This window comes from Equus quagga, chromosome 3 (assembly GCF_021613505.1).
Source record: "Equus quagga isolate Etosha38 chromosome 3, UCLA_HA_Equagga_1.0, whole genome shotgun sequence".
Classification (NCBI taxonomy): Eukaryota; Metazoa; Chordata; class Mammalia; order Perissodactyla; family Equidae; genus Equus; species Equus quagga.
In genome coordinates this window covers 92,736,449-92,760,938 of record NC_060269.1, presented here as the reverse complement: position 1 = coordinate 92,760,938, position 24,490 = coordinate 92,736,449, and the positions used below count along the sequence as shown (strand labels likewise).

The 24,490-nt window shown below is 35.9% G+C and overlaps 1 protein-coding gene across 1 annotated transcript in view; it reads right to left on the bottom strand.

The window, feature by feature from the left end:
* Positions 1–24,490, bottom strand: part of ANTXR2 (ANTXR cell adhesion molecule 2) — a 135,811-nt gene that overhangs the window by 46,821 nt on the left and 64,500 nt on the right. Inside the window, exons 13-16 of the mRNA XM_046656705.1 lie at positions 15,065–15,109; positions 14,122–14,214; positions 8,888–9,055; positions 8,470–8,550 (exon numbers count right to left, since the gene is read on the bottom strand). Of these exons, the coding sequence (XP_046512661.1) occupies positions 8,470–8,550; positions 8,888–9,055; positions 14,122–14,214; positions 15,065–15,109 (387 nt within the window). The remainder of the gene's footprint in view (positions 1–8,469; positions 8,551–8,887; positions 9,056–14,121; positions 14,215–15,064; positions 15,110–24,490) is intronic.

Below are 24,490 nucleotides of genomic sequence, written 5' to 3'. Positions count from 1 at the left end.
TTCTGTATTTCACTTTACGGAACCAAAGTGAGTCAACACTTGCCAACTTATATACATAATTAAGAGAGAGTTTTATTTAAGCTAAGAAATGGTATCAAAAAAGCACTCTATTTCATGAATTTATTTTCCACTATAACGGACATTGGCTGATGATATACACTGAGAAAACATGTTCTACAGGAATACACATACATTTATATTTATAGTAAACATAGCATACACACACTCACATCTATACCTATACACACACTCACAAATCAGTCAGCAGGATTGTAGTAATAATGGCATGTTCATGACATGTGTGTTCTAGTAAAAATTTATCTTCCAAATATGTACAAACCAAAGTTAATTGCTTCTACTAATTTAAACTGGATATTTAAGGCATTTTAAGGCTGCCCTGAAATATGAAGACAAGAGATACTAAGAAGGAAAGGTACTAGTAATGACACAAAGGGTAACGGGAAAGTCTAGTGGTACTCTTTCCCAGTGATGTCACATGGTAACTGGCCTAAAGGATCACGTAAAATTTCAGATCTTGCAGAAATAAAACGTAAGGAATCAATTTTCAGTTTTAAAACATATTGATATTTTTCTCTAAAGTATTAAAAAAAGGAAAGATTTGAAGGGACCATGTGCATTTTGTGTACAATAGGACTGACTCGATTAGGCTAAAATAAAGGGTTTTCTTACAGTTCTTAAAATTTATTCTAAACTCTGGCTATATGACACAAAAGATCAATATGGAATCTAAAAATTAAGTTTAAGAATGCAGTCATTAGCAGCATAATGCTAAGCACTAAAAACGTTTGAAATCTCGAATCATTTAAGTGACAGTTTCAATCTGCTCAGAAACACCCACAGTGGTTTACATTTTGCAAATGCGATGGGGAACTTAAAGGCAGCGTGGCACAAAATCTCTGCTATCAAGATGCTTCTCCAGTCCGGAGATGGAGTGGTTTAATAGTGAAGATGACTTGAAAGCATAAGGGAGTTCAGAGCGATCCTTGGGAGGGTTAGAATCTTTGAAGAGGCCGCCACTGAAGAAGGTGAGGCCAGTTTGTTTTGAGCATGAGAACTGAGAAGCAGGACTGGCAGAGGAGTGAGCATAAATCCAGAACTAGAGATGTGAACCGGAGTTCTAGCCTGAATCATGTGCCACTGAGGCTTCTCTGGTGCCTTTGAAATGAACCTATGTTCTCAGATTTTTTAAAAGATGGGAGAACTGGCATTGAATTCTATCAGAATAGACTTTATTTCAAAAACAAATGAAAATTATATCTGCACAACAAAAGTCTTCTCAACATAAATTTAACTTAATTTGGAACTCACTATGCACTTATGTTGCTTACTTCACCACTGACTGATGAAAACGTTGCCACACACCAGCATCTCTCCCCAGGCCATTGCTCCCTCCCTACTCCCATTCAGAAGGATGCCTTTAAGAAGGTACCCTTCCTTTATCTCACAGTGGTCCTGCAGACACTTCCTCAGGGTAGGGAGCCTAAATTTTATTAATGATAATAGTTTACATTACTCTGGACTATTCTTTTACCATGCCCTGGAGCTTTACTTGTCAGGCTAATATTGTAACCAATTCTATTATGTCACACATATGTGATTGTGCGCACAATTAGGTTTTCGTAATATTTCTAGTGAAAATTATTCACATTCCTGAATTTTTTTCTGGCTGAATCTAGGTGGTAGAGGGGGAGCCCGCTCAAAAGAGGAAAATGTTAAAGGAACGTGTAATTCTTACTTTTGACTTAAAATTTTATTTTTAACATCCAACTGCAGGTACTGAAGCCTTTATAAATACGAAGAAAACTGAAGTCAATGCAATTTTCTAAATTTTGTTTTACTAAAAAAAATCACATTCATCTGGGAAAAAAATGCAATTCCATTTCACCTCCATGTAACAAGAAGCCCTATGATAAAAGTTTAAAAACAAATAGTAGATGTACTTCACGGGTGTTACCAACCCCAGGATTCTTCTATTGCAGAATATAAATTTATGTCTGCTCACTGGTGAAGGAGGGATCGCGGTCTGAAGGTTAACATAACCTCGGTTACAGCCAAGAAGCTCCTCGGAGATTTAATTGGTTTGTGGAACAACTCCAAAACTTGCGCTGCGCTTTCTTCTTTCTTTGTCTTTCTGCTTCTCTAACTCACTCTTTTCAAATAAAAAGAACGCATGGTAATGCATCATTTATAAATTACCTTGTTATTGCAAAAACAAAACACTTCTTTGAAAACCAAACTCCTGCTGCGGACTCCAGCCCGTTTGATGGCGGCCCTTCAAAAGGGTCCACGGCTTAGCGGAGGTTGTTTATGTGGAGACTTCGATCTGTACCTGCTGTCCCCTGTCACTCCCTGGAAACTTGGCGGCAGATGTTGCAGCGTTAAGTTGTCTCTGAAGTGGCTTTCTGTCCTTGTCTCCCCACCGCAACGGAGTCAAACTGCATTAGATCTCTTTATTTGTGCCTAAGGCAAGTTTGGGAGCGCAGCTGTGTCCACCCCCACTCCTACCTTTGGTGTTTCAGGCCTCCAGGCAGCGAGCGAGAGACCAAAACGCTTCTGCCGCTCTCAACTACCTCCGCTGACAATCCGGGCGCTCGCCGCGGCCTGGGGAGGCCGCTGCCGCTGCTGCAAACAGATGTCGGCGACAACCTGCTAGTTTACACCTGGACGCGCGGCCCTCACCTCGCGCGCCGCGCGCTGAAACATTCATGACTCGGAGGAGTTGCGGCCGCCATCAAAGCCCGCGGCCCCGCCGCCTCGGCAGGGGCTGGGGCGCGGGAGGCAGCGCGAGCCGGCGCGGAGCGAGAGTTCTCGCGCCGCTTTGATACTTTATGCCTGAACTTCAATTACTTGATCAAGGCTTTCAACTCAGCTGTGAATTCTTCCGCAAATGAGCCCAGTGCGGCCTCGGAGCCGTAAAAGGAGAGCGTTTGGCTTGAAAGCCAGCGTGATGGGACTTGCGGAGTAACAACGTGCGTGACTCTGGGCTTAGTTCTACGTACGCTGATTTGTCTACTAGACTCTCAAGAGGAAGAATCTGCAGTAAACAATTTATAAATAAATGACAAGATTGTTTTCCGAGGTAGAAAACACGCCTTTGAGTAGGCAGAGGTTCTGTTATTGTGGAACCATCAGCCACAACCTGAAAACAATTCTGTTTTATTCTCTTAAGCAGCATAAAGTTTGTTTTGCCTTTAAAAAAGGAAAAAGAGAGAAGGACTATTGCTTCCTTTAATATTCACAAATGAGAAGGTCGACATTCTTGACAATATAAAACAAACTGCATCCATGTCCAATGATTAGAAAATTTTTCCAAAAGTCTTCTAAGTTCTACAATGTACAAATTGCTTTACACACACACACACACACACACACACACAAATACACAAACCTCCTATACCAGTATATAAATACTTCAAATCAACAGGAAGCGCACACAAGCCTTTGCAAGCACAGGAAAATAAAATTATTTGCAAAATTTATTCACCAATTTATGTTGATAAAAGTTTCTTTTTAAAAGAATTGGCTTTGAATAATTAATAACATTTGTTCCAATGAATTATTTGGTATGCAGAGACAAACCTTTTCAGGGGGAATCAGTGTATGTAACCTAAGCTGATACAATACTATTTACAAATTTCCTAATATTTAATGGGAAAATTTAATGAGAAAAACAGATTTATGATATCCAAGTGGTAAACAGTTTCAAAGGACAATGAATATCTACTGTATACATAGTACACACATATATGAAATCTGTGCTGAGTAGTCTGAGTAGTTTCAGTTCAGTGTTTAACTGAATTTAATCAAGTACTGATTGGTTTCAGGGGAGAAGGCTGAAGACCGAGGTTACCCTTTGTTATGCGGTGGAGCCCAATCACAGGTGAAGGAGGTTATCTAACGCTCTCAAAAGAACCCCAAGACTAATTTTCTCATCCAATGATTATGCCCTGGCTTGCCAAGAAAATTCAACACAAAGATTAGCCAGAGAAGTGGAGGACACTGCCACTTGGTCATCTCAGTCTCCTAAATTTAAAATTTTCTCTACTCCATGGAATCCTATGAGACAAACCATGTCTATCTAAACTAAATTGGTGAAAACCATAGATTTCAGGCAGTTTAATTTTTGAGGGCTTAAATAACTAGCCCCAATAATTAGAGGTAATGGTGAGCCATGGTCTTCTCATGCACAGATAAAGCATTACCACAGCAAACCATCCTATTCTACTATCACGCATCAAAATCAGTTGTGCCAAATATGCTCGGAATCCCTTATTCTCTTCTGCCTCTTCCTCATTTTCTTACTGGATAAATTACTTTGTTTATCAAATAAAGATACTCTAAAACAAGTACTAGAATCTAAGAAATATTGTGTGTTCTTTTTCTTATAAAATTTGTAGAATGTTAGAGTGTCAGTACAGATTATGCCACTGCACCATGCAAACATGGTTTTATTTAAACATATAATTAAATATTACTTTTTTGGACAATAATATTTGATATATTTCAGTAATTTTAAAGCCTTCTAAATAAAATCCACCAAATATTTACTATGATTAAGTGTCCTATGATTGGTGCAGATTCTTTTGGGCACAAGTATCACAGAGTCACATGGTTGGCCTTGTCAATACGATATCTACTGTTCTCGTGAGAATAAGAATAGAGCAATTAAGAGGCTTCCTTCAGGAGAAGAAGCCAAAGAGAAAATTAGTGTAGCATATAAGAAATGCATAAACTAGTATAAGAAATTAGAAAACCTGAAAGTGAAAGGAGATAAATGTGTTTGAGACGAAACAAAGAGAAAAAAATAAGATGCTGGACAGATGGAAGGAAGGAAGGAATTGGTGAAGGAAGGATGGAAGTAAAGCATTCCAGAGACCAGGCAACCAAAACAGTATGATGACTTCCTAAAACATAATGTAAACATATAACAAATGCCCGGACTCATCAGTTGTGCTAATAATGTACAGAACACCAATTCTGCTAAAGTGTTGGAATGATTCTTGCTGTGTAATTCTATCACTTAATCTCTGAAAAAATACAGGTTATAGTTAAGTATATGTGTGGGATGGGAAGTGTATATTGGAATTAATTCTACCAAATGAAGAGGACCTGGTTGACGACGTGGAGTTAACAGAAACTCAGATATTCTTAATAATCTTTGTGAAACATGAAAAATGGGGAGATGGGAAATAAGAAAGGGAGGAGGACAAAGATTTCCCAAGTTATCTAAAGGAAAAAAGTTATATGCTGGTAACTATAAACTTGACATGAAATCCCAGTCTAAAAAATAATATTATAAAGGATCACTAGCAAGAAACAGAAGCAAAAGGGCAAATCATGCTAAGCTTACCTGATTTCCATGATCAAATAATTTTGCATCATTGGTTTGGTTGGTTGGGGGAATACATAAATATACATTAGACCTTAAATTCAGCCAATTATTTAACAAAATTTATTAATTATCCTTGTGAATAAGACATAAACTGAGTATGTACTAAGGGTGGGTTGCTAGGTTTACCATATTAATGTCAATTAACTGTGGAGTGTCAACCTGTGGGGAAAAGCTCTCATGGAGTAGTACCATATTGAGCTTTTGACAGTGGCTTGAAGTAAGTGACAAAAATTTGCAGCTGACAAAATGTTGGAAGCAGTAAAGCTATCAAGAATAGGTATTATGAAGAAAGAGTAAGTCAGACTGTGTCAGGCACACATATAATCATAATATAGATTTGTTGGGAAAACAAATCAATTAATTGAACCAACAATTGATGTTTACTAAGCTTAAAGTCCTGAATTTAAATAAAAACAAATAAAAATCATAAAGAGCATACATAGGTGAAGAGTGGAACACTGGAGTTTTAGTTAACACACAATAAAGTTCTACTGTTTTATTTATATCTTTGAAATACAAAATCTTTGAAAACTGAAAGTTTTATGCTAAGTTTGTGACCAAACATCGTCATTTGGAAGCAAAACCTGACCTGAACTAACTTGAGACTATTTATAGTCTACCCACTTGTAGAATTAATATTTCTGTAGGAAAATGTCTCAATAATGTGATCAGGAGATGCTGCTTTATATAATATCTGATATATGGACTATATATGTAGTCCTAAAATCTGAAAAATTCTGAATTTTGAAACAATTTAACCTCAAGAGTTAGAATAAAAGGCTTTAGGACTATATTAGACAAAAGTGTGACCAATTATTAAAAAACAAAGTAAATCTTGGTCAAAATAATGGGGCATTACTCTTCAATCATAAAAAAATAATTCTCTAATCTGTTGGGACAACACATAGAATATTCTTGCACTATAATTTAAGAAGAATGTTAAATTTATTTGATATTTAACAAAATGCTTGGTACATGTTAGGCATTAGATAAATAGTTGTTGAGCGAATGAAAGAATGAGTATAACGCATTATTTAAAAAACCAAATATATCAATTTATCCACTCAGATGCCTTCTCTTCTATTCCCAACCTATCAATATGGTTTAACCTCCAACCCAAGACTATCATATAAACCACAGATCACTATTCTTGGCTGCCTCAGAGACTCTGCTCATGACGCTTCATCTATGGAAATGCTCATTGCACTGAACTCCACGTGATGAAACCCCACCCATTTTCAAAGACAAAAGGCCTATGTTTTTGAAGCAGCATCCCCAAATTCCTCCAGGATGAGTTCATCTCTTCCTCTATGCACTCAAGAGTACGTGGTACCTATCTATAATATGGCCCAGACCACACTCTGGAATAAATATTATTTTTGTATGTGTGTTGTTTCCCAAACAAATTTTACGTTTCTTAAAGGCAAAGGCTACAGTTTGTACCCACCCCCCAGTATGACCTGATGACATTTGTGCATATTTATAATCCAAAAATTATTGAATTAAGCCAAAATTAGTGGGAACGATAAAGGCTAAAAGCTAAATTTTAATCATGAGAGTTAAAAGAATATATAAAGTGTTGGCAAGTGCTGGAACCATTGTCTATTTTTGCTGGCCAATACATCTTCAGTGCTAGTGCAATACCCAGTACTTAAAAAGATGAAAATTATTGAACAAATGAACTAATGTCTAACCTGGGGGAGAAAAAACTAAGATGATGCATGAAAGCAATTTTAAAACAGGTAAAGTAGAAATTTAGCATGTTGAAGAGTAAGTAGTTATATGTTGCTCCAGAAGCAGAACTCAGATCATGCATGAATTTAAACAGAGGCACAAATTTCATTACATATAAGAACTTTCTATTAACCACAGTGGTCTGGTAATGAAAGAGGCTGCTTCAGAAACCACCTGGTTCTCTCGACCTATGGTCCTAGCAAAGGGCAAATGATCTATTGGGAATATTCCAGGAATATTTTCTCAAATAGGATTTCCTAAATGGTTGAACTCAGATGTTTTAAAAATTACCGCCATCTCATAGAAGTAAAATCTTAAGATTTTGATGTTTTTGTATTTTAAACACCAAGCTAGAATCATATAACACTAAATATAACTTAGCTTGGCACTGTAAAATAAATATTAATCTAATCAATTATTTCAGCCTTAAAAAAAGTAGCCTATCAGACCTGAATGAACCTCAAGTCCTCTGAAGCTGAAGTGAAGTTCATGCACTTGTTAAAACAGAATGATAATCACATTGACACAGAACGAAACGATCCTGTTATAAACAGTGTTGTCTCTCTGAACCAAACCTGCCCAGTGTTACATATGAAAAGGTTTTAAGCGATTTTTCTTACATTGATACAATAGGAAATAGTGCTAGTATCTTAAAGAAATTATAAAACTGGAGAATTCTAGCCAAATTTCCCAAAACAAAAAAGCCTCAAATAGTCTTCCTTTTTAGGGAAAATGCATACACATATATATATGTGTGTGTATATATGTATTTTTATACATACCTGTGTCTATATCTCACCATTGCAGATTTCTATAATGCTTTATAACTTTAAAGACACTTTCATATATTCACGAAATGAGATTAAATCAACTGTTGGAGGTAAGGAAATACATATTTATTTGTAAAGAAACAGAGGCTCTGAAGCATGTTCCCCAGGCACATTGCTAGTAAATGCTAGAGAGAGGTTTCAACTACTAACGCCCAGTCTGTCCTCCCCACTGGGTGAAACGTCAGAACATGATGTCGTCCAAGTCAAAGGCTGAAGCAGTGAGTGTGCTTATCAAAGCATTTGTACAATGGACCCTAATTTTTATGTACTCCTTGAAAAGGGACTTGTGTTAAACAGTGGCTTGAAGATGGATTCTAACATTAGATAATTTATTAAGCACCCTATGTAATAGGAATTTGCACAAGACAATAATAATTTCTTCCTCAAGTGTAATGAGGGCTTTAAATTCTTTTTGATGATTATTTCACTAACTTCATTATATGGACCCACGCGGTCAGGTCAGCCCTTCCCAGCACATCCCCACATACAAACCTCGTCTCCTTCCTGAGGTCGCATCAGGGAAACCCGGTCGTACTGCCGCCGCAACAAAGCCCAGAGCGCGTCAAGACGGCCCTGCAGGGAACATGATTTGTAAATGCTTAGGCAATGTTCTCAACTTCTATTTGCCGAATAAATGAGTTAAAATGAAGACGGGAAAGCCTTATTCTCTACTCTCATTTCATTAAACTAATAAATAAATAAATAACAAAAACAGAGGTTCTTGTTGCTGCGAAAGTATTCAGTTGTTATGATGTAAAATGAATGTCTGCTATCTAATGTACCTTGGTCCTCCTTCAGAGAATTGCGGGTGGTGGGGGTGGAAGAGGGAGACTAAAAGAGCTATCATTTCTTGAGAGTTATAGTTTCCCTAGGAAGTTTCAGTTAAATTACACAACATGTGGACAGTTACCTTAATTGGTGTGTACCACTTTGTCTGGGGAGGCTGGTGCGTGGGTTTGGGTCGAGGTGGTCGAGGCCTGACGGGTTCCTCTGTTTCTTCAGGAATCGTCACCACAGCATTTTTGGCTTTCTCTAGCCTTGCGCCTTCCTCAGTAGATCCTTTATCACCCCAACGAACCTTTAAAACAGAGGGGAGATACTCTTATGAGACATACAGTATCCTAGAAGAACAAGCTCTTATGTGCCCAGTGGTCCTTTGGTTCACCACCTCACAGTAAAAGGAAGATGAGTAAGTATACTAACGCCAAATTCCTCCTCTTCTGAGATTTAATAGATTTCTCACCACTCCTTACATATTTAATATTAAGATCCTACAAAAAAAGGCCCTTTGTAAAAATCTAGAGTCAATTAAATTTGAAGCAACCATTTCTCCACTGTTTCAAATAAGGAGTTAAGTTGTGGTTTACATATGAAATGCATGACAGTGTTCTCCAATTCTGTTCTCCAATTGGGAATGTTCCCCTTCCAGCCAAACAAACACCCATATATACTGATGGCACCGGAGGAAATAGATGATAATGATGGTGATAATTAGCATTTACTGAATGATTACTATGTGCCAATCTGCATTTAATCTAATAAAAGATGCAATGAGACAGATACTAGGTTTTTTCCTTCCAGATGAGTAAACTGAGACACAGAGAGGTTAAGTGACATGTCCAAAACCACAAAGCTAGTAAGTAGCAGGACAGGGATTTGAATATAGGCAGTCTGAAATGGGTTAATTGGTTAATAGGTTTGAATATTACAAATATATTTTACACAAAGGAGTTAATTGTTTCTTCCAAACTTTGCATCAGATTTGGTTAAGGCAAAAGTATGATTTAAACATTTAGCCTTTGGAAATAAAATAATTATATATGATTTTCTTTAGTTTTGTAAAGCTTGATTGTAAAGTAGCTTTCAGTCTTTAGTTCCTTTGCTCATTTGAGTATGGTTATTTGACATATTGATTTTTCATTGAGGAAGTGGAATCTCAAAAGACTCTGCTTTGAAGAGAAAAATTCAGGTCACCAGGGAATTCTACAAATTTTAGGGAATTCCCTTCTCTGAAAACTCTAGACATTGAAAAACCAGAGGGTCAAATGATTATTTTCTTTGTTTTTCAGTGAACAGGAATTCAGAGCTAAATCTTAGCTAGACTTTTTTCACGTGTGGACATGTGAATAGGATGTGGCTCCTGAAGGAAGGCTTTGTCCAAGCAGGAGCAGTAGAGATGTTCAAAACTCAGGGACGTTAGTTACCAAAGAAGACAAAGATGAGATCAGTGAGGGTCTACAAAGAAGTGGGACAGCCTGTCCAGGGCTCGCTATGACTCCCCAGTGAAGTGATTTCTACAAAGGAAGAACGATTAAATACTTTTTAACGCATTGTAATGACCTGAGTTAGTGGGTAGGGATACGGATGATTACTGTTCATAGAAAGAACTATTCACAGCTTTTTGATAAGGCTTCTTTAGATGTTTTTACCTCTTTATACTGCAATTTTAGAATGGGCTCTCAATTTCAAGTGGACCCTGCTGAGTCATTAAAATGTATCTGTATCTTTCAGTGTGATCAGTGGTACTAGAATGTTCTTTATGAGGTTGTTAAAATTGTTTTAAACACCATTAAACTTTTAGAGCTAGATAGTTGGCTTTCTTTCCAGAGAAACGACCTTCTCTTTCAAATTACAGTGTCTTCACCCAGATAAACTAGAACTTATAAAATAGCTAAATTGAACTAAAAAAAACTCTAAAACATATCCTTGCAGTTGTAAAGTCTCAATTTTAAGGGAAAAAACAAAAAACAAAAGAAGATACACCGTTAAGTAAACATGAATGTCATAACTCAGAGAAGTAATGCAGAGTTGAAATGTAAGTAGATAAAATTTAGATCCATTCGGAAATTATAGATTTTAACAGCCCAGCCTTCACAGTTGATATCGCAGAGGTTATGGTAATCATATTCTTCCTCCAAGTATCACTGGCACCGTTTTCAGATACAGAACACAAAGCTAGTTCAACCTGAGTTCTGACCAAGGTGGTAGTACGGGGGACTCAACTATCAAAGGACTATGCTTATGAAAGATAGCGGCTGAAGTCTAAAGGAAATTCAGTAAATAAATTCATTAGTGTTAGTTCATGAGGTAACTGTTTCATCATCATTATCACTATCATCAAACAACACAACAAACAATTCTCAATCAGTCTCAAAGTCTAAAATTAGGAAACACTTTATAGAGTTTTCCTAAAACTCTTAAAAGCAATTAAATATATATGCATAAATTTTAATATTTTAGTTTGATCACACTGAGATAGTCAAAAAGGATAAAATAGTAACAGGAATAGGTTACTACAAGGAACCTTAGCAGAATTAATATGTCTGACTTTTTTACTATAAAAAATAAGTGCAAGCTTCATAGCTAAATTCTTTCAACTCTGCTTGGCTTTCATTATAAACAATGATATTCCATAATTTCTAGAGCATATTCGGATGAATAGGAGGTTGTATCATAAAGGAGCAATTTCAGAATTGAGAAAAGAAACAAAAACAGTTTCACGCTCAATTGGCAGAAACACACATTTGAAGTCATTAGGTGTTGTGGATCAGTTGTGCTAACATCTGTCATTAACATCAGCTTGGTTCCAGCTTTCTGCAAATTGTCATTGCCATAGTGTTTAAATATTTAATATAAAGGAGGAGTAAGAAAAAATTTCTAGGTAAAATCCATATACTGGCTTAAAATAACATTACTTAGGAAGATTTGTTCTGTAATTCAGATGTGCTCATAATTTCTGTGACGCCTTTTACCTTCTCCAGTTTAAGATATTTTTTTAAAGGGAAATACTTTCCAGGTTTGAATAGGCATGATTGTAAAACTGATTATGTATTCTCTTTTCCCTCTCCAAGTTTAAATAAGTTCATGTTTGAGAAAGTTTAATGATGCTTAATTTTCGGTTCAATTTTTATTGCGTATTTTTATGTATTGTGTTTCCCCTTTCAAAGCCCAAATTTATTTTCTCTTTTTTTTTCTCATTCTCATTCCCATTTCCATCTCATTGATGGAATACTCCATAAAATGTAGCCCAAATCAGCCAAGGCTAAATGGACTCTGATTTAATAAAAGTGGGCGAATCCTTTCCATAAATTTTCTTCAACTGAAAAGGACGGGTGATATAATTTCACATATTAAGAGTCAGTAACAAAACCTGAAATGTGAGTTATTCAAGAATGTGCATGAGACCTTGGCTTTCTTGAGCATAAACCAATAATATTCCTTTTAACTCAGGACCCATTCGGAAGAGTTCATGCCCATGCTTTCCTTTTCTTTAGAAAGAGATCTCAATCTTTGGAAGACTGGAATATTGGACTAAAAAAAACCTGGCATAATTCCTAGTGTATTTAGCATTAATAATATTTATTCATTTAAAACATACTAAGATATCACATACTAATATATCCGTATCTTGTTGTCATGTGATATTTTACGTGCGGATTTCAAAATGGACTTAAATTTATTATTCTGAATATAAAGTAGTGCATACTCATTGTCAAATAAGTGAAGAAAAAATAAGGAAATATATAGCACAAATTGAAAATCACTCCATCCAGAGAAAACTAATAACGTGGTGTATCCTGTCAAATCTTTTTTCTCCTTGCATAGATCTTTTTACACACACATTTTGGAATAAGGCTAAATAAACTAAAAATAGGTTGTGACAGATCATATTTAGATATCCATATGTAACAATTTTATTTAGAAGTGTATTTTTTATATACACAGGAACATCTAATCCACTCTTTCCCCATTCCTCCAAGCCTAGAATGACACAACAAAGGCAAGGGGAAAGAAAAGACCTTCCTTATGTGTCAAGCAACAAGAGCTAGCCTAGCCGTGTTCTCTCTACTCCTTGATATTCTCAGTTACCTACAAACAAACACACACACAGTATCTTCTCCAACAGACAAGCTTAATAGCTTCTGGCACCTGCCCTTTCCATGGCTTATTGGCAATGAGTCAGAGGATATTTCAGCAACAAAGTGGCAAGCTCTTAGGGAAATGTACATTATTTTAAGATGGAATGTGGTCCAGAAAGTGAGAATCACTATCAGATGACTTGAATACCCACTTTGGTAATGACAGCGATGTTAAGTAGGCCTGGGCTTCTTTTGAAGAATACTGAAATTTATTCTGAACAGGGGAAACTCTCCTTGGGAATCTGAATTTTATTGAAAGGTATAAAAAGAGAAAATTGCAACAGTTGTGAGGTTGTTAATTAGCTTATTGATTTTTGCTGGCAGTAATGGGACAGAGCAGATATGACAGTAAGAGACGTACAATGATTGCACAACACACAAAAAGTCCTTATCAAGAAGTAAAATTAAAGGATAACGAATAAGGAGGAAATGCCAGGATTTATGTTTAATGATAAAGTCAATATATCAATGAGAAAATTCTTTCAATTGCTCCTTGGGGTGAGATGCTGGCCTGTCTAAACTGTTGTTAAGGGCTCAGTGTTGGCGATGATTGCTTATTATTAATTAATCTATCACTTTGAAAACTATTTCATGGTGGTAAGAAGACCTCATTGGAGTTTTAACGTATAATATTAAAGTTCAATTTCAATCCACATTTTGAGCCAGTCAAAAAATTCAATACATTCTATAAATGATTCTTAATGTTAATTATGATCATTCATAAGTGGTAACTAAAAGCTGTAAAAAAAAAAAAGAAAGAAAGAAAGAAAGAAAAGAAACCTTAAATGTGCTTCCTCTACATTTGTGATAAGGTCATATCCAGACTATTGAATATTTTAACATTCTCTCTCAAATAGTTCATAACTGCTGGATCTTTTCAAAGACAAGCATTGTTGCAACTTTAAGTGGCCAACTTCTTTAAAGTTGATGTTCTCTGAGGTAATTTTTTCCAAAATAGTGAGAAAAACCCTAACTTTGTTTTGCCGTTTAGAATTCAGGCATCTTATCAATGCAATTCTTTGTCTCATGAAGTCAGTTCTTGAACAGTTTTGAAACGGCCAGGATGATTCCATTGAAAAGGAATCATCCCCGAAAGACCCAGTGTTAAGTAAAAATGGATGATTATTGTGATATTGAATTGTGAAAAGCACAGTTTCCATGGCTTAATAGTTCTAGAAATACATTTTCGAGATTAGCAGCTTCTATTTTTTTTGAAGATACTGACCTCCATTCGTTTAATTCCTCCGACCCCTCGACCACCATAATAGGAAGCATCCACAGTTGGCCATTTCTTGGTAGGCAGAGGTTCTTCTTCCTCCTGTGTAGATACAGTTTTTTTAAGTGGGTTTAATTAAGTTCTTAAAATATTGTTTGTTCAGAACTGGCTCACATTTAAACATTTTTATGAATAATGTCATTGATATAGAAGAAATGTGATGAAAATTATATACAGGGCATGTGGATGCATTTATGCTCACATGCATAAATTTCAAGTGGAGTTCTACAGAATTCGAGGACTCCTTCCCTTCCACAATTTTAGGAATTGCCCTTATTTCACTAGGTTACCAAAAGTTACTCCTTAACTATGAGGATCAGCTGTTTGTTGGAAATCTATTCATCACTTCATATTTAAAAAGATAAATCATTAAAATTAGGACAACATTTAAATAATCATTTAAAGCATCTATATATGTGTAAGTTTGAACTCTGCGAAATTTGTACTAACAAGACAGGCAGTTGGGAAATGCACAATGTCCGTAGATTCTGTATTCATGTTGCTGATGCAATTTTGGCTAACAGAGTAATATAAAAGTAATAATCATTTTGAAGAAAATAATAACATCTTTAAACTGACAGTTTGGCTCTTCCAACTTTATGTAAATAAAATAAGTGACATCAGAACTATTGATATAGTGCTATAAAATTAAATCCCTATGTACTGTTGATTCTGATGGCCAGTCTATGTTTATCAGTCTGTGAAGAATTCAGTTCCTTTAGCACATGAAAGAAATCCTAAGAGGATAAAGAATAACAATTGATTTTCATAAATTCAAAAGTCAAGACATAGTTATCATAGTCATCTGACAACAATGTAATTGATCAAATTTGGGGATAATATCTAAATAGAGAAAAAAAACACCAAGGTCACTTATAAGGCACTCATTTACCTCTTTTGGTGCAGGGGGTGGTGGTGGAGGGGGATCCTTGATAACCTGTCCAAAAAAAAAAAAATCAAATGTAAAAACTTTGGTGGAATAGGGAGGAGACAATAAGGCTGTGTAAAAATATTTAAATTATTTTATAATCTATGATAATTAGATTAGTAAAATATTGTGGTAGCACCAAAGATGTCCCCAATGAACCTTGCCTCCCAATATGTATGCCCCTCCTTTTGAATTAGGGGTTGCCTTTAACTAGCTTTTGACTAGCATGAGGTAGAAGTGGTGTCACGTGACTTCTCAAGCTAGGTCAGGAAGAAGCTTTTCCACTTCCCCTGACACAGTTGGAAGTGTCACTCTGGAGGAAGCCTACTGTCATGTCAGAAGTCTACCCTGAGACCATGAAGCTGTAAGGAAGCCCTTACGGAAAGTCTGGGTGATGAGAAAGAGGTATCTGGCCAGCCCCCAGCTATGTCAGCCATCCCAGCTGAGGTGCCATACATCTGAGAGAAGAATCTCTCTCAGACATCAAGGGCTGTTGAGCTTTCTGATGACTCCAGTCAAGCTGCCATCTGATGGCAGTCACCTGAGAGAACCCCAGAGTGAGAGTGTCTTAGCTGAGCCAGTGTCCACAGAACCGTGAAGACACCAACTTGTTTGAAGACACTAAGTTGTGGAGTCATTTGTTAGGCAGCAGTAGATAACAAGCACCTAACGATTCACTAAATTCCTTCAAACACATTCATTCATTTTATCTTTATGATATGCATATATTATTAGCTTCATTTGTCAAGTGAATAACAAGAACAAAAATTAACTCAATTTTATCAACAAACATAAAAGTTCAGTTCTTTTTTAGTAATTTTGAAGGATAGAAATCTGTGAATTTTTCCAGTTAGCCCAGAAATAAATGCCATTGGAGGATTAAGATTTAAAATAATACTGTAGTAAAATAAAATAAAGTTAAGGTTGTCACGCTATAGGTGCATTTCCTTTATAAAAAGGAAGCAACTCATATAATTATCAACCTGCTTGTCCAAAATCAATCAATGAAAAGCAGATCAACATTTCACACTCAACATGGTCAAAACCAACCTAACCATCTCCATTTATAAGCCAACTCTTCTTCCTGTCTTTCCTGTTTCTTTCAAGTAAATCACTCTAGTTGCAGCCTCACATTTTTCTCATAATCTATAATTTCTTCCTCATTTCTAAATGACTTCCCTAAATCATTTACCATGTCCAATAGACTCTATGAAATATTTCTCTCCTTTTCTCTCTCTCTCTTCTTCCCCCCACCACCCCCCACAACCATGAATTCCCCCAATCTTCCCAGAGAAGTTCAGATTCCCTTGATATGCACGGATGCCTATTTGTTCTTCTCTAGCACTGATCAGAGTTGATAACTTTATCTAGCTCCAAAAAACTATAACTTCCATGAAGACAGGGTTATGTCTGCTTTGCTCCTCACTGTATTTTCAGTATTTAATAAGGTATCTAGCACAAAAAAGATTTTCTATTTTGTAAAGAAGATGGAAGGAAGGAAGAAAGGGAAGTTAGGAAAAGAGGAAACGGAGGAAAGTGAGAAAGGGAAAAAAGGAGGGAAGAAAGGACAACGGGAGAAAAGGAATAAGGAAGGAAGGCAGGCAGGAAGGAACAAGGGAAGAAGGAAGGATTCTTTGCATTCCATTCCCACTATCACCACCTAAAACTCATAAACTCAAAGATTCTCTGGACCTTAAAAATATCTAGTACAACATTTTTCAACTTCTCCAATGCACATTCAACCAAAACGTCAATATTCTAAAATCTTCTCACCTAGCTGTAGTCCAACTATGTTTGAATTTCTGCAATAAAGAGAAATTTGCTAACTCACAAAGCAATTCATTCCATTGGCAAGGAACTCAAATCACTTGAAAGTTTTTCCCACAAATGAAGCCAAAGCTTCCCTCTCTGTAGTTTCCACTCTTTAGTCCTGATCCTAGAGTGTGGAAACACACACACACAACTAATTTTTCTTCCAGAAGAGAGCAGTTCCTATTTTTGAATACTAGGATGATAACCACATATCTACTGAGGCTACTCATCTGAAAGCTAAACATCGCAACCATTTTTCATGTAATTGTTCTAAGTTATTTACTTTCTGAGTTATATTATGTCTTGGTCAATTTCCTTAGTATATATTCATTTGATCAATATCTCAAAGTGTGTTTTCCAGAACTGATAATAGCATTTTAAGTGTGGCCAAGCCATTATAATTAAATGAATGGTGCTCAGACAAAATAGATGCACCCCCAGCAGTGCTCACTCCCATTCTATGCATTTTAATTAATAACATATTGATACTATTGATTGATAGTCTATAATTACCATAGCTTTTTTGGGCACCAATGTTTACATGCTCTACTTGTAGTTAAATTAGACATCTAGCTCTTATCTCCTGTCTTATCTCTAACCCATCCCTCATTCTAACCTATGTAGCCACGTCAATATTTTTCTAACAGAAGCTTAATCAATCATTTCTTTGGTCAAAATGGATCGATGGTTCCAGTGACCACAGGTGAAATCAATAAATTAGTGAATTTTATTGGAAGAACCCTAGAAATCATGCTTCTACTCTTAGTTTTGCAAATTACCATAAAGTTCTTTCTAGAGTTCCCTTACTAGAAAAAGACCAAGGTACCTCTTTCATTCCCCTAAGAATGAGTATAATGCATCTGAACTCACTTTCACTTCTTTGTGAGAAGTTCAAATTTACTCTGCTTATTACCTGTACATCTTGCATTGGTATATAAATTTATAAGGACATAAATAGTATCCCCAGCCCTGTTCAACATTATATCCTTCTGAGAATTACTGAACATCCCTCTCCATGACTCTTTCTTTTTTATGTCGTACTCATTATCCTGCATAGCATCTAGTTTTAGCATTGATATGAGCAAACTGAGTTTGAATATAAAATCCTCATATGACCACTGCTGACACACTCACAACAGGATAATGAGAGGCATCTTTGCATTCTTTCTCCTTATCAGAGACCCTTTATCTGTTATCATAAGCCACAACCTGGCAAACCAAAGCTCCTTCTTCATACATCTACAAGAGCCAGCTCTTCTATTCTCATTGTTCAAATGCCTTAGCATGGTCTAGTGCTGCCCTAACATCCTATCTACAAACATCCCCCTACATGCACCTCTACTCCAGGCTGACTGAAGATCCCTTTGCTTACTACAAATAAAATGACCATTTCTATGTTAAGTCCCATCCAGCCATCACAGAGTAGTCCACCAACTTTCCATTGCTTTATCTACAAGCTTTAAAACTTCTAAAAATATAGCTGCTGCACAGTCGAACAATTCATGCTTCATTAACTTGAGTTTATATGTTTATTTTGGAATTTTTCAGTTATCCCTTAAGAGTGTAGATTTCTTAAGGGCAATAATCATTTCTCCTTCTTTACAAATATCACGGTGCCTAATAAAGTGCTCTACAAACAGCAGGTACTAAAAGTATGATTGAAAGTGAGCTGAAGGAACTGGCTGAGAATATTCACACAGGCTCATAGCCAACTTCTAAATTTATAAGAAAAATATTGAGGAAAAAATATATATATAAATAATAAACAGAGATAGATTTCCATGAAACTAAAATATTGCTACTTCCAAAGAAACTGAAGCATCAAATTTCTCTTTCAACCAATAAAGCCAGAGAACAAATGAACTCAATGGCAGATGGGAAGATGTAAGACCATCCTAAGTTTCTTCATCTGGGAAATAAATTCGATTAATTGTAGGCCCTTTCCAACATGAAAATTCTAATAGAACACTAAAACAAAATACATATCACAATATTTCCACCAGGTTTTTTGCTTCTGTGCCTTTCCATAACTAAGTAGGCTGTATGTCTATACCTATTTGTATTCACCTTATTCTGGAAAAGAACATTAGGGTTTGTTTTTCCAATAATGTCTCATTAATCTAATATATGACTAAATGCATGACTTATTATAAATTTAAAGTGATTTTGAAATCCTGGCAAGTATATTTCTACATTGTTAATGATGGAAACAAAGCCCTTAAAACTCTACCTGAATCAAATTTTGATGTGTTAAATTAAGAGACACAAGCACCATCACAACAAGTAACAGCACCATCAGAAAATTGAAGCAGGATAAGGCTCATCTGTGTGCTGTTATCACTGTTAACAATAACCACCCTTTCTTGGTGCTGCCATATGCCACACACTGTATATTTCTCTTATTTTCATAATCACCCTGTGCAATTACTACGCTTATCTCCATTTTAAATATAAGGAGAGGGAGGCTATAACCTTAATAACTTGCCCAAGGATATACAAACAGAAAACTTTAGAATTAGAATTCAAACCCAGGACCCAAGTCCATCTACCTCCAAACTCTGAGTTCAACTTCTTCTGCCACATGACGTCCTTTTAAAATAAGGTTTGAACCACAAAGGGAAAGGGTACAAAAGAAAAGACTTAAGATTTGTTGAGTAATTGTTACTTGTTAGGATGCATGGATGGACAGATGGATGAATGGATAAATAGACAGAAAGATAGCTATAGCTTAATTTTTATGGTAACTGTGTGTGAGAGAGGTTATCATCCCTGTTTTAGAGAGATATGACATGTGAATTCATATGCCCAACATCACTGCCCTAGAAATATTGGAATAGGAAATAATGTTTTTTTGTGTGACATTTCAAAATGCTCCTTCTCTCTACCCTACCACACAACCTCATAAGTAACAAAGGAAGATGAAAATAACCTGAAGCCATTCAGTCCAAAAGCCAAAAATGGCAAAAATCTGTGTCCAGCTGATATCCCTACATTTCAATAAAACTAGTGCAGGAGAAAAGGAAACCTTACTGTTAGTCCAAATACATTAAAAATAACAGTCATGAGAATCCCATTCTCGTATTAAATAGTGCAAGAACACATTCATTTCAGAAAAGGATGTATTTATATGCACCATATTTTATGAGAATTTGCAGATTTTAAAAGGCATAATATTGCCTAGTTGCCAGGATTTTTTCCACTTAGCATCCTTCAGCTCTGTATTGAAGATTCTGGAAAACACTTTCACCACTTTATGAACCGTATGCAGAGTTTGATTCTTCTCCAATTTTTTTTTTCATTTGTTATTACCATCATCAGGGAGGATTACATCTCATCTACTTAGCTGCTAGAATGAAGATTTCAGTTTGGAGGAGAGCCGATTTGTTTAAAAAAAAGTTAGCTGCTTGAGGCAACAGTCCTTTTGATCTGCTCATTAACACTTTTCAAATGTTCGAGTGATGTGGGCATTCTTTGCGCTAGAAAATGTCAGCACTGGAGCCTGCAGCCAGCTTGATGCAATCATATGTTCCGATATTCAGAAAAGAGTGAAAAGAACTGTCAACAGTGAACTGCCTTGGATTTTTTTTTTTTTTTAAAGATACTATACAACGACCGTACATCAACTAGTATTTCAGAACTGACTCCTGCCAGTGACAAAAGCAAATGCCCAATTTATCAGCGATGTCATCTAAGTGCCTAAGAGCCCACAGACAATAGAGAAACCATTCTTACTGTTTACAAAAATTTGTTTAAAATATATGTGGGTCTTCCTTTCATTTTCCTTTTTCTTTTTGATAAGATCAGAGAGCAAGTGTAGTGCCTTTCCTCAACACAAAGTTGTCTTACGTGAGTATCTGGAAAGTCCTCTTCTGAATCCCACAAAGTCAGATGCTTTCAACATCCAGAACAAAATAGGGTCTGGGTTATCTCATCCTCCCTTTCCTTTCCGCCTTGACAGACTCATCAATGTTCAAAGATTCTTACTTTGAACGAATAAATAACTGGTGGGAAGTCGGACAATAAATATAATTTAAAATGCCAAAGGAGGTCTGGGAAGAGCAGTGTGAGAACGTATTCTGCCAGGAGTTAAGTAAAATGCTGCTGTCAAAGCAAATAAACTAAGACCAGGAAGAGTTTGATACCCTGTTTTGTAAATGCTGCTCTGTTGGAAAACATCACCATGGAAGCAATAAGAACTAACATCACACTCTGTTTCTAGGAGGCAACCAAACATAAATCATTTTAATTAATGGTGCAAGGAAGGCATATTAAAATTTAAATTACTTCTGTTTTATTGTGCATTCCAAAGAAAAAAAAAATCGGGCTGCAAAGTAACTCAATAAAGGCACTAAGAGCCCTCCTCAACAATAAAAAACAAGTGCCGTGTAGAAGCATTATTACTATTTAGAAAGAACAGCACAGCTGTTGCTGGCTAAGAAAATGATTCTATAGAGCTCCAGTCAGATATATCCTCATCACAAAAGCTCAACTTACTTATAAGCAAATTGGGTTTTAAAAGATAATTTTTTAAAATGGCTTTTTAAATTAAGATTTATGAGGTCTTTATGTAATGTCTTAAATGTACTAAGGAAGAATGAGCTTGCAGTTTTCCCTGGAGCATGGAGAACTTTGGCCAAGGACACTGGAGCGAAGTGAAGATTTATCATTTCCAGCGTATTCAGATATTTATTTGCAGCTGTATAACACACTCTAATTGACAACACTCCAGAAAGCCTTTGTTTGCCACCTCATTAGCCTTACATCTGTAATTCAGTGGAGTGTCTGGTTATTCCAAATGAAGCAACTATAGGACTGTCATTTCTGCCATCCAGATGACAAAAAAACCTGCTACAAACTCAACATATCTTCTAAGCTAAGCAATGATGAAAACATCCATATTTCCTGATATCTCACTTATGATTCAATACATGCTAAGTTTTTTTTTAACCTCTCCTGACCCCTTTTTTAATTTAAGGAAAAAGGAAGGATCCTGCTGATGTCTTTGTTAAAGAAAAGTAGTTGTGAAGGATGGATGTGAGGATACTCAAGGAACAGAATAAGAGTCTTAACAGAATATGAATACTTAACAGATAGTGAGAAATAACTTCCTACACAAATGAGAACTTTTCCCCTTATGGAATAGTTTGCAAACTCAACATACTCTATAATTCACTAATGGTTGTGCCTGAAAATTTCAGCTTTGCGTGAGGGCTCTTTCATTATGATTATTACTAGTTCTCCAAATATCATTGGTTTCGATTTCTATTTGTCATGGAAGGACCAGGTACACAGAGGACACTATTCTGCCACATTTTAAATGACATCATCTCTCTCCTTTATCCTTGAAAATGCTCGTTAAAATGAACTGAAAAATTTAAAATGGTCTCATCTTAAAAGCATCCTGGGTAGCCAGATATTTCCATAACCTTTTTTTATTCTATGCCCCCCTTTGGCAATCTGGTGAACTAATGGACCCCTTCCCAGAATAATTAAGCTAAATTAAAATATACAGATTTAAAGGAACCCAATTATATTGAAATCTAATTATTAAATCTGTTAGAAAAAACCCAAGTCTGTGATATAGAAATATGTACTTGTTGATTATATCAGTAAATAATGAGATATAATAGTAAGTCTAGGATCAATCATAATTTTGAGGTAGTGATATGTGTAAAAGATATTTCAAAATATCTGAGCAACTATAAATGAAATACAGAATATCCGTGATTATGATTGGCAACAAAGTCTTCAGAACTGCTGATACTTCTGTGGACAGTAGCCTACATTCTTAAGTGAAGGAAATGACAAATTTCAGTTAGAAGTGAAGATAAAGATTTTCTTTTCCATTCAAGTTCAGAATCCTCACGTTAGAATTCCCTGTGGAGTACATGTAGAAGCAACTAGACAAAAGCTAAATTGCTTCTACTTCAGAGTTTTATTACAATTGAAAATTCTTATATAATTGTATCTTAGTTCCTTTTGAGTGGAATTACAAAGGCCACATTTTCTATTGTCTATACATTATAAGGGACACATTTTGAATAAAGGCAATGAAAATCATACAAAGAACTAAGATTGTACCATGAATCCCTTCATGCAACAATACTTCCCCATAGTTGGTAGAATTTTGATTAAAACTAGCAACAAGTTATCCTATTTTGAAGTTGTCTTCCAGGTAAAGAGATATCAAGTATCTCAATTTTAAGAATTTAGATGGTTCAAGAAGGATAAGTGTTTACTATACAGCATGCCTGGTTTACAGTGATGGGTAAAACACACACAGTACTTGCCTTCATGAAATTATTAGACTATAAAGTGAGAGAAATATTCAACAAATAATCACATAAATAATTGTTTAATCATAATTTCATTTAAGTATCACCAAAAAAATACTACTTTCTAACCTGACAAAGTCATTTTTTAAGGATTTTGGCTAAAATTTTAATATAAAGTATTCTAGAGGGGATATTTATGACTTTCATATGTTTCTTGTTCCTGATATCAAATTGGTACAGCTAACGAGGTATATGTCGTAGTTTCACTGACAGTATTTAGTTAAATGTTCAAGTTCTTTGCTGTTCCCTGCAGAGTAAAAAGGTCAATTTCTAGCTTTCAGAAGATTCAAGGGTTCAATATCTGAATGTGAATGAGACTGTACTGGCCTCTTCTAGCAAATAACAAGCACCCTGAGAAAGTTGTCCATGGACCGCTGACGTCAAATGGTTCTAATAACATACACTCTTTGGATACTTCTGAAAATTAGAAACTTATTTCTTCCAAAAATTCCTTATCACTCCAAAACAGTAAGTAAATTCTACACAGTATATAAAGCATTATGCATATTTACTTAACTTACTCAAAACAAAATGATAATTCCAGTTTTAAAAAATGTGTATTGATTTAACTAGCCTTGGAACTATTGCAAACATTTTGAAGAATATTTCCTTGTCTCCCATCTTACAACCTCTTGTACCCCATGAACAAGTTTTGTAATGAGTTGATCTGAAAACACGTTACATAAGAATTCCCAAAATCAATAGCCCTAAGCAGTGATTCTTAACCCTGGGGAGTATCAGAATCATTTGAGGAATATATTAGTTTCTTAATGCTGCTGTAAGACATTAGCATAAATTTAGTGGCTGAAAACAACAGAAATTAATTTTCTTACAGTTCTGAGGTCAGGAGGCCAAACTAATCTTACAAGGCTAACATCAGGGGTTGGCAGAGCTGGTTCCTTCTGCAGGCCCCCAGGCTGTATCTGTTCCTTGCCTCTCCCAGCTCCTGGTGACAGTGAGCATCCTCCAGCTAGTAGCTGCATCACTCCAGTCTCTGCCTCCATGGTCACACTGCCTTCTTCCCTTCTGCAGTCTAATCTACCTTGTCTCCCTCTTACAAGGACACTTGTGATTACATTTAGAGCCCATCCAAGTCATCCTGGATAATCTCTCTATCTCAAGAGTCTCAATTTAATCACATCTGCAAAGTCCCTTTTGCCATATAAGATAACATTCACAGTTTCCAGGAATTAAGGTCTGGATATCTTTAGGGACCATTATTCAGCCTACCACAGGATGCTTT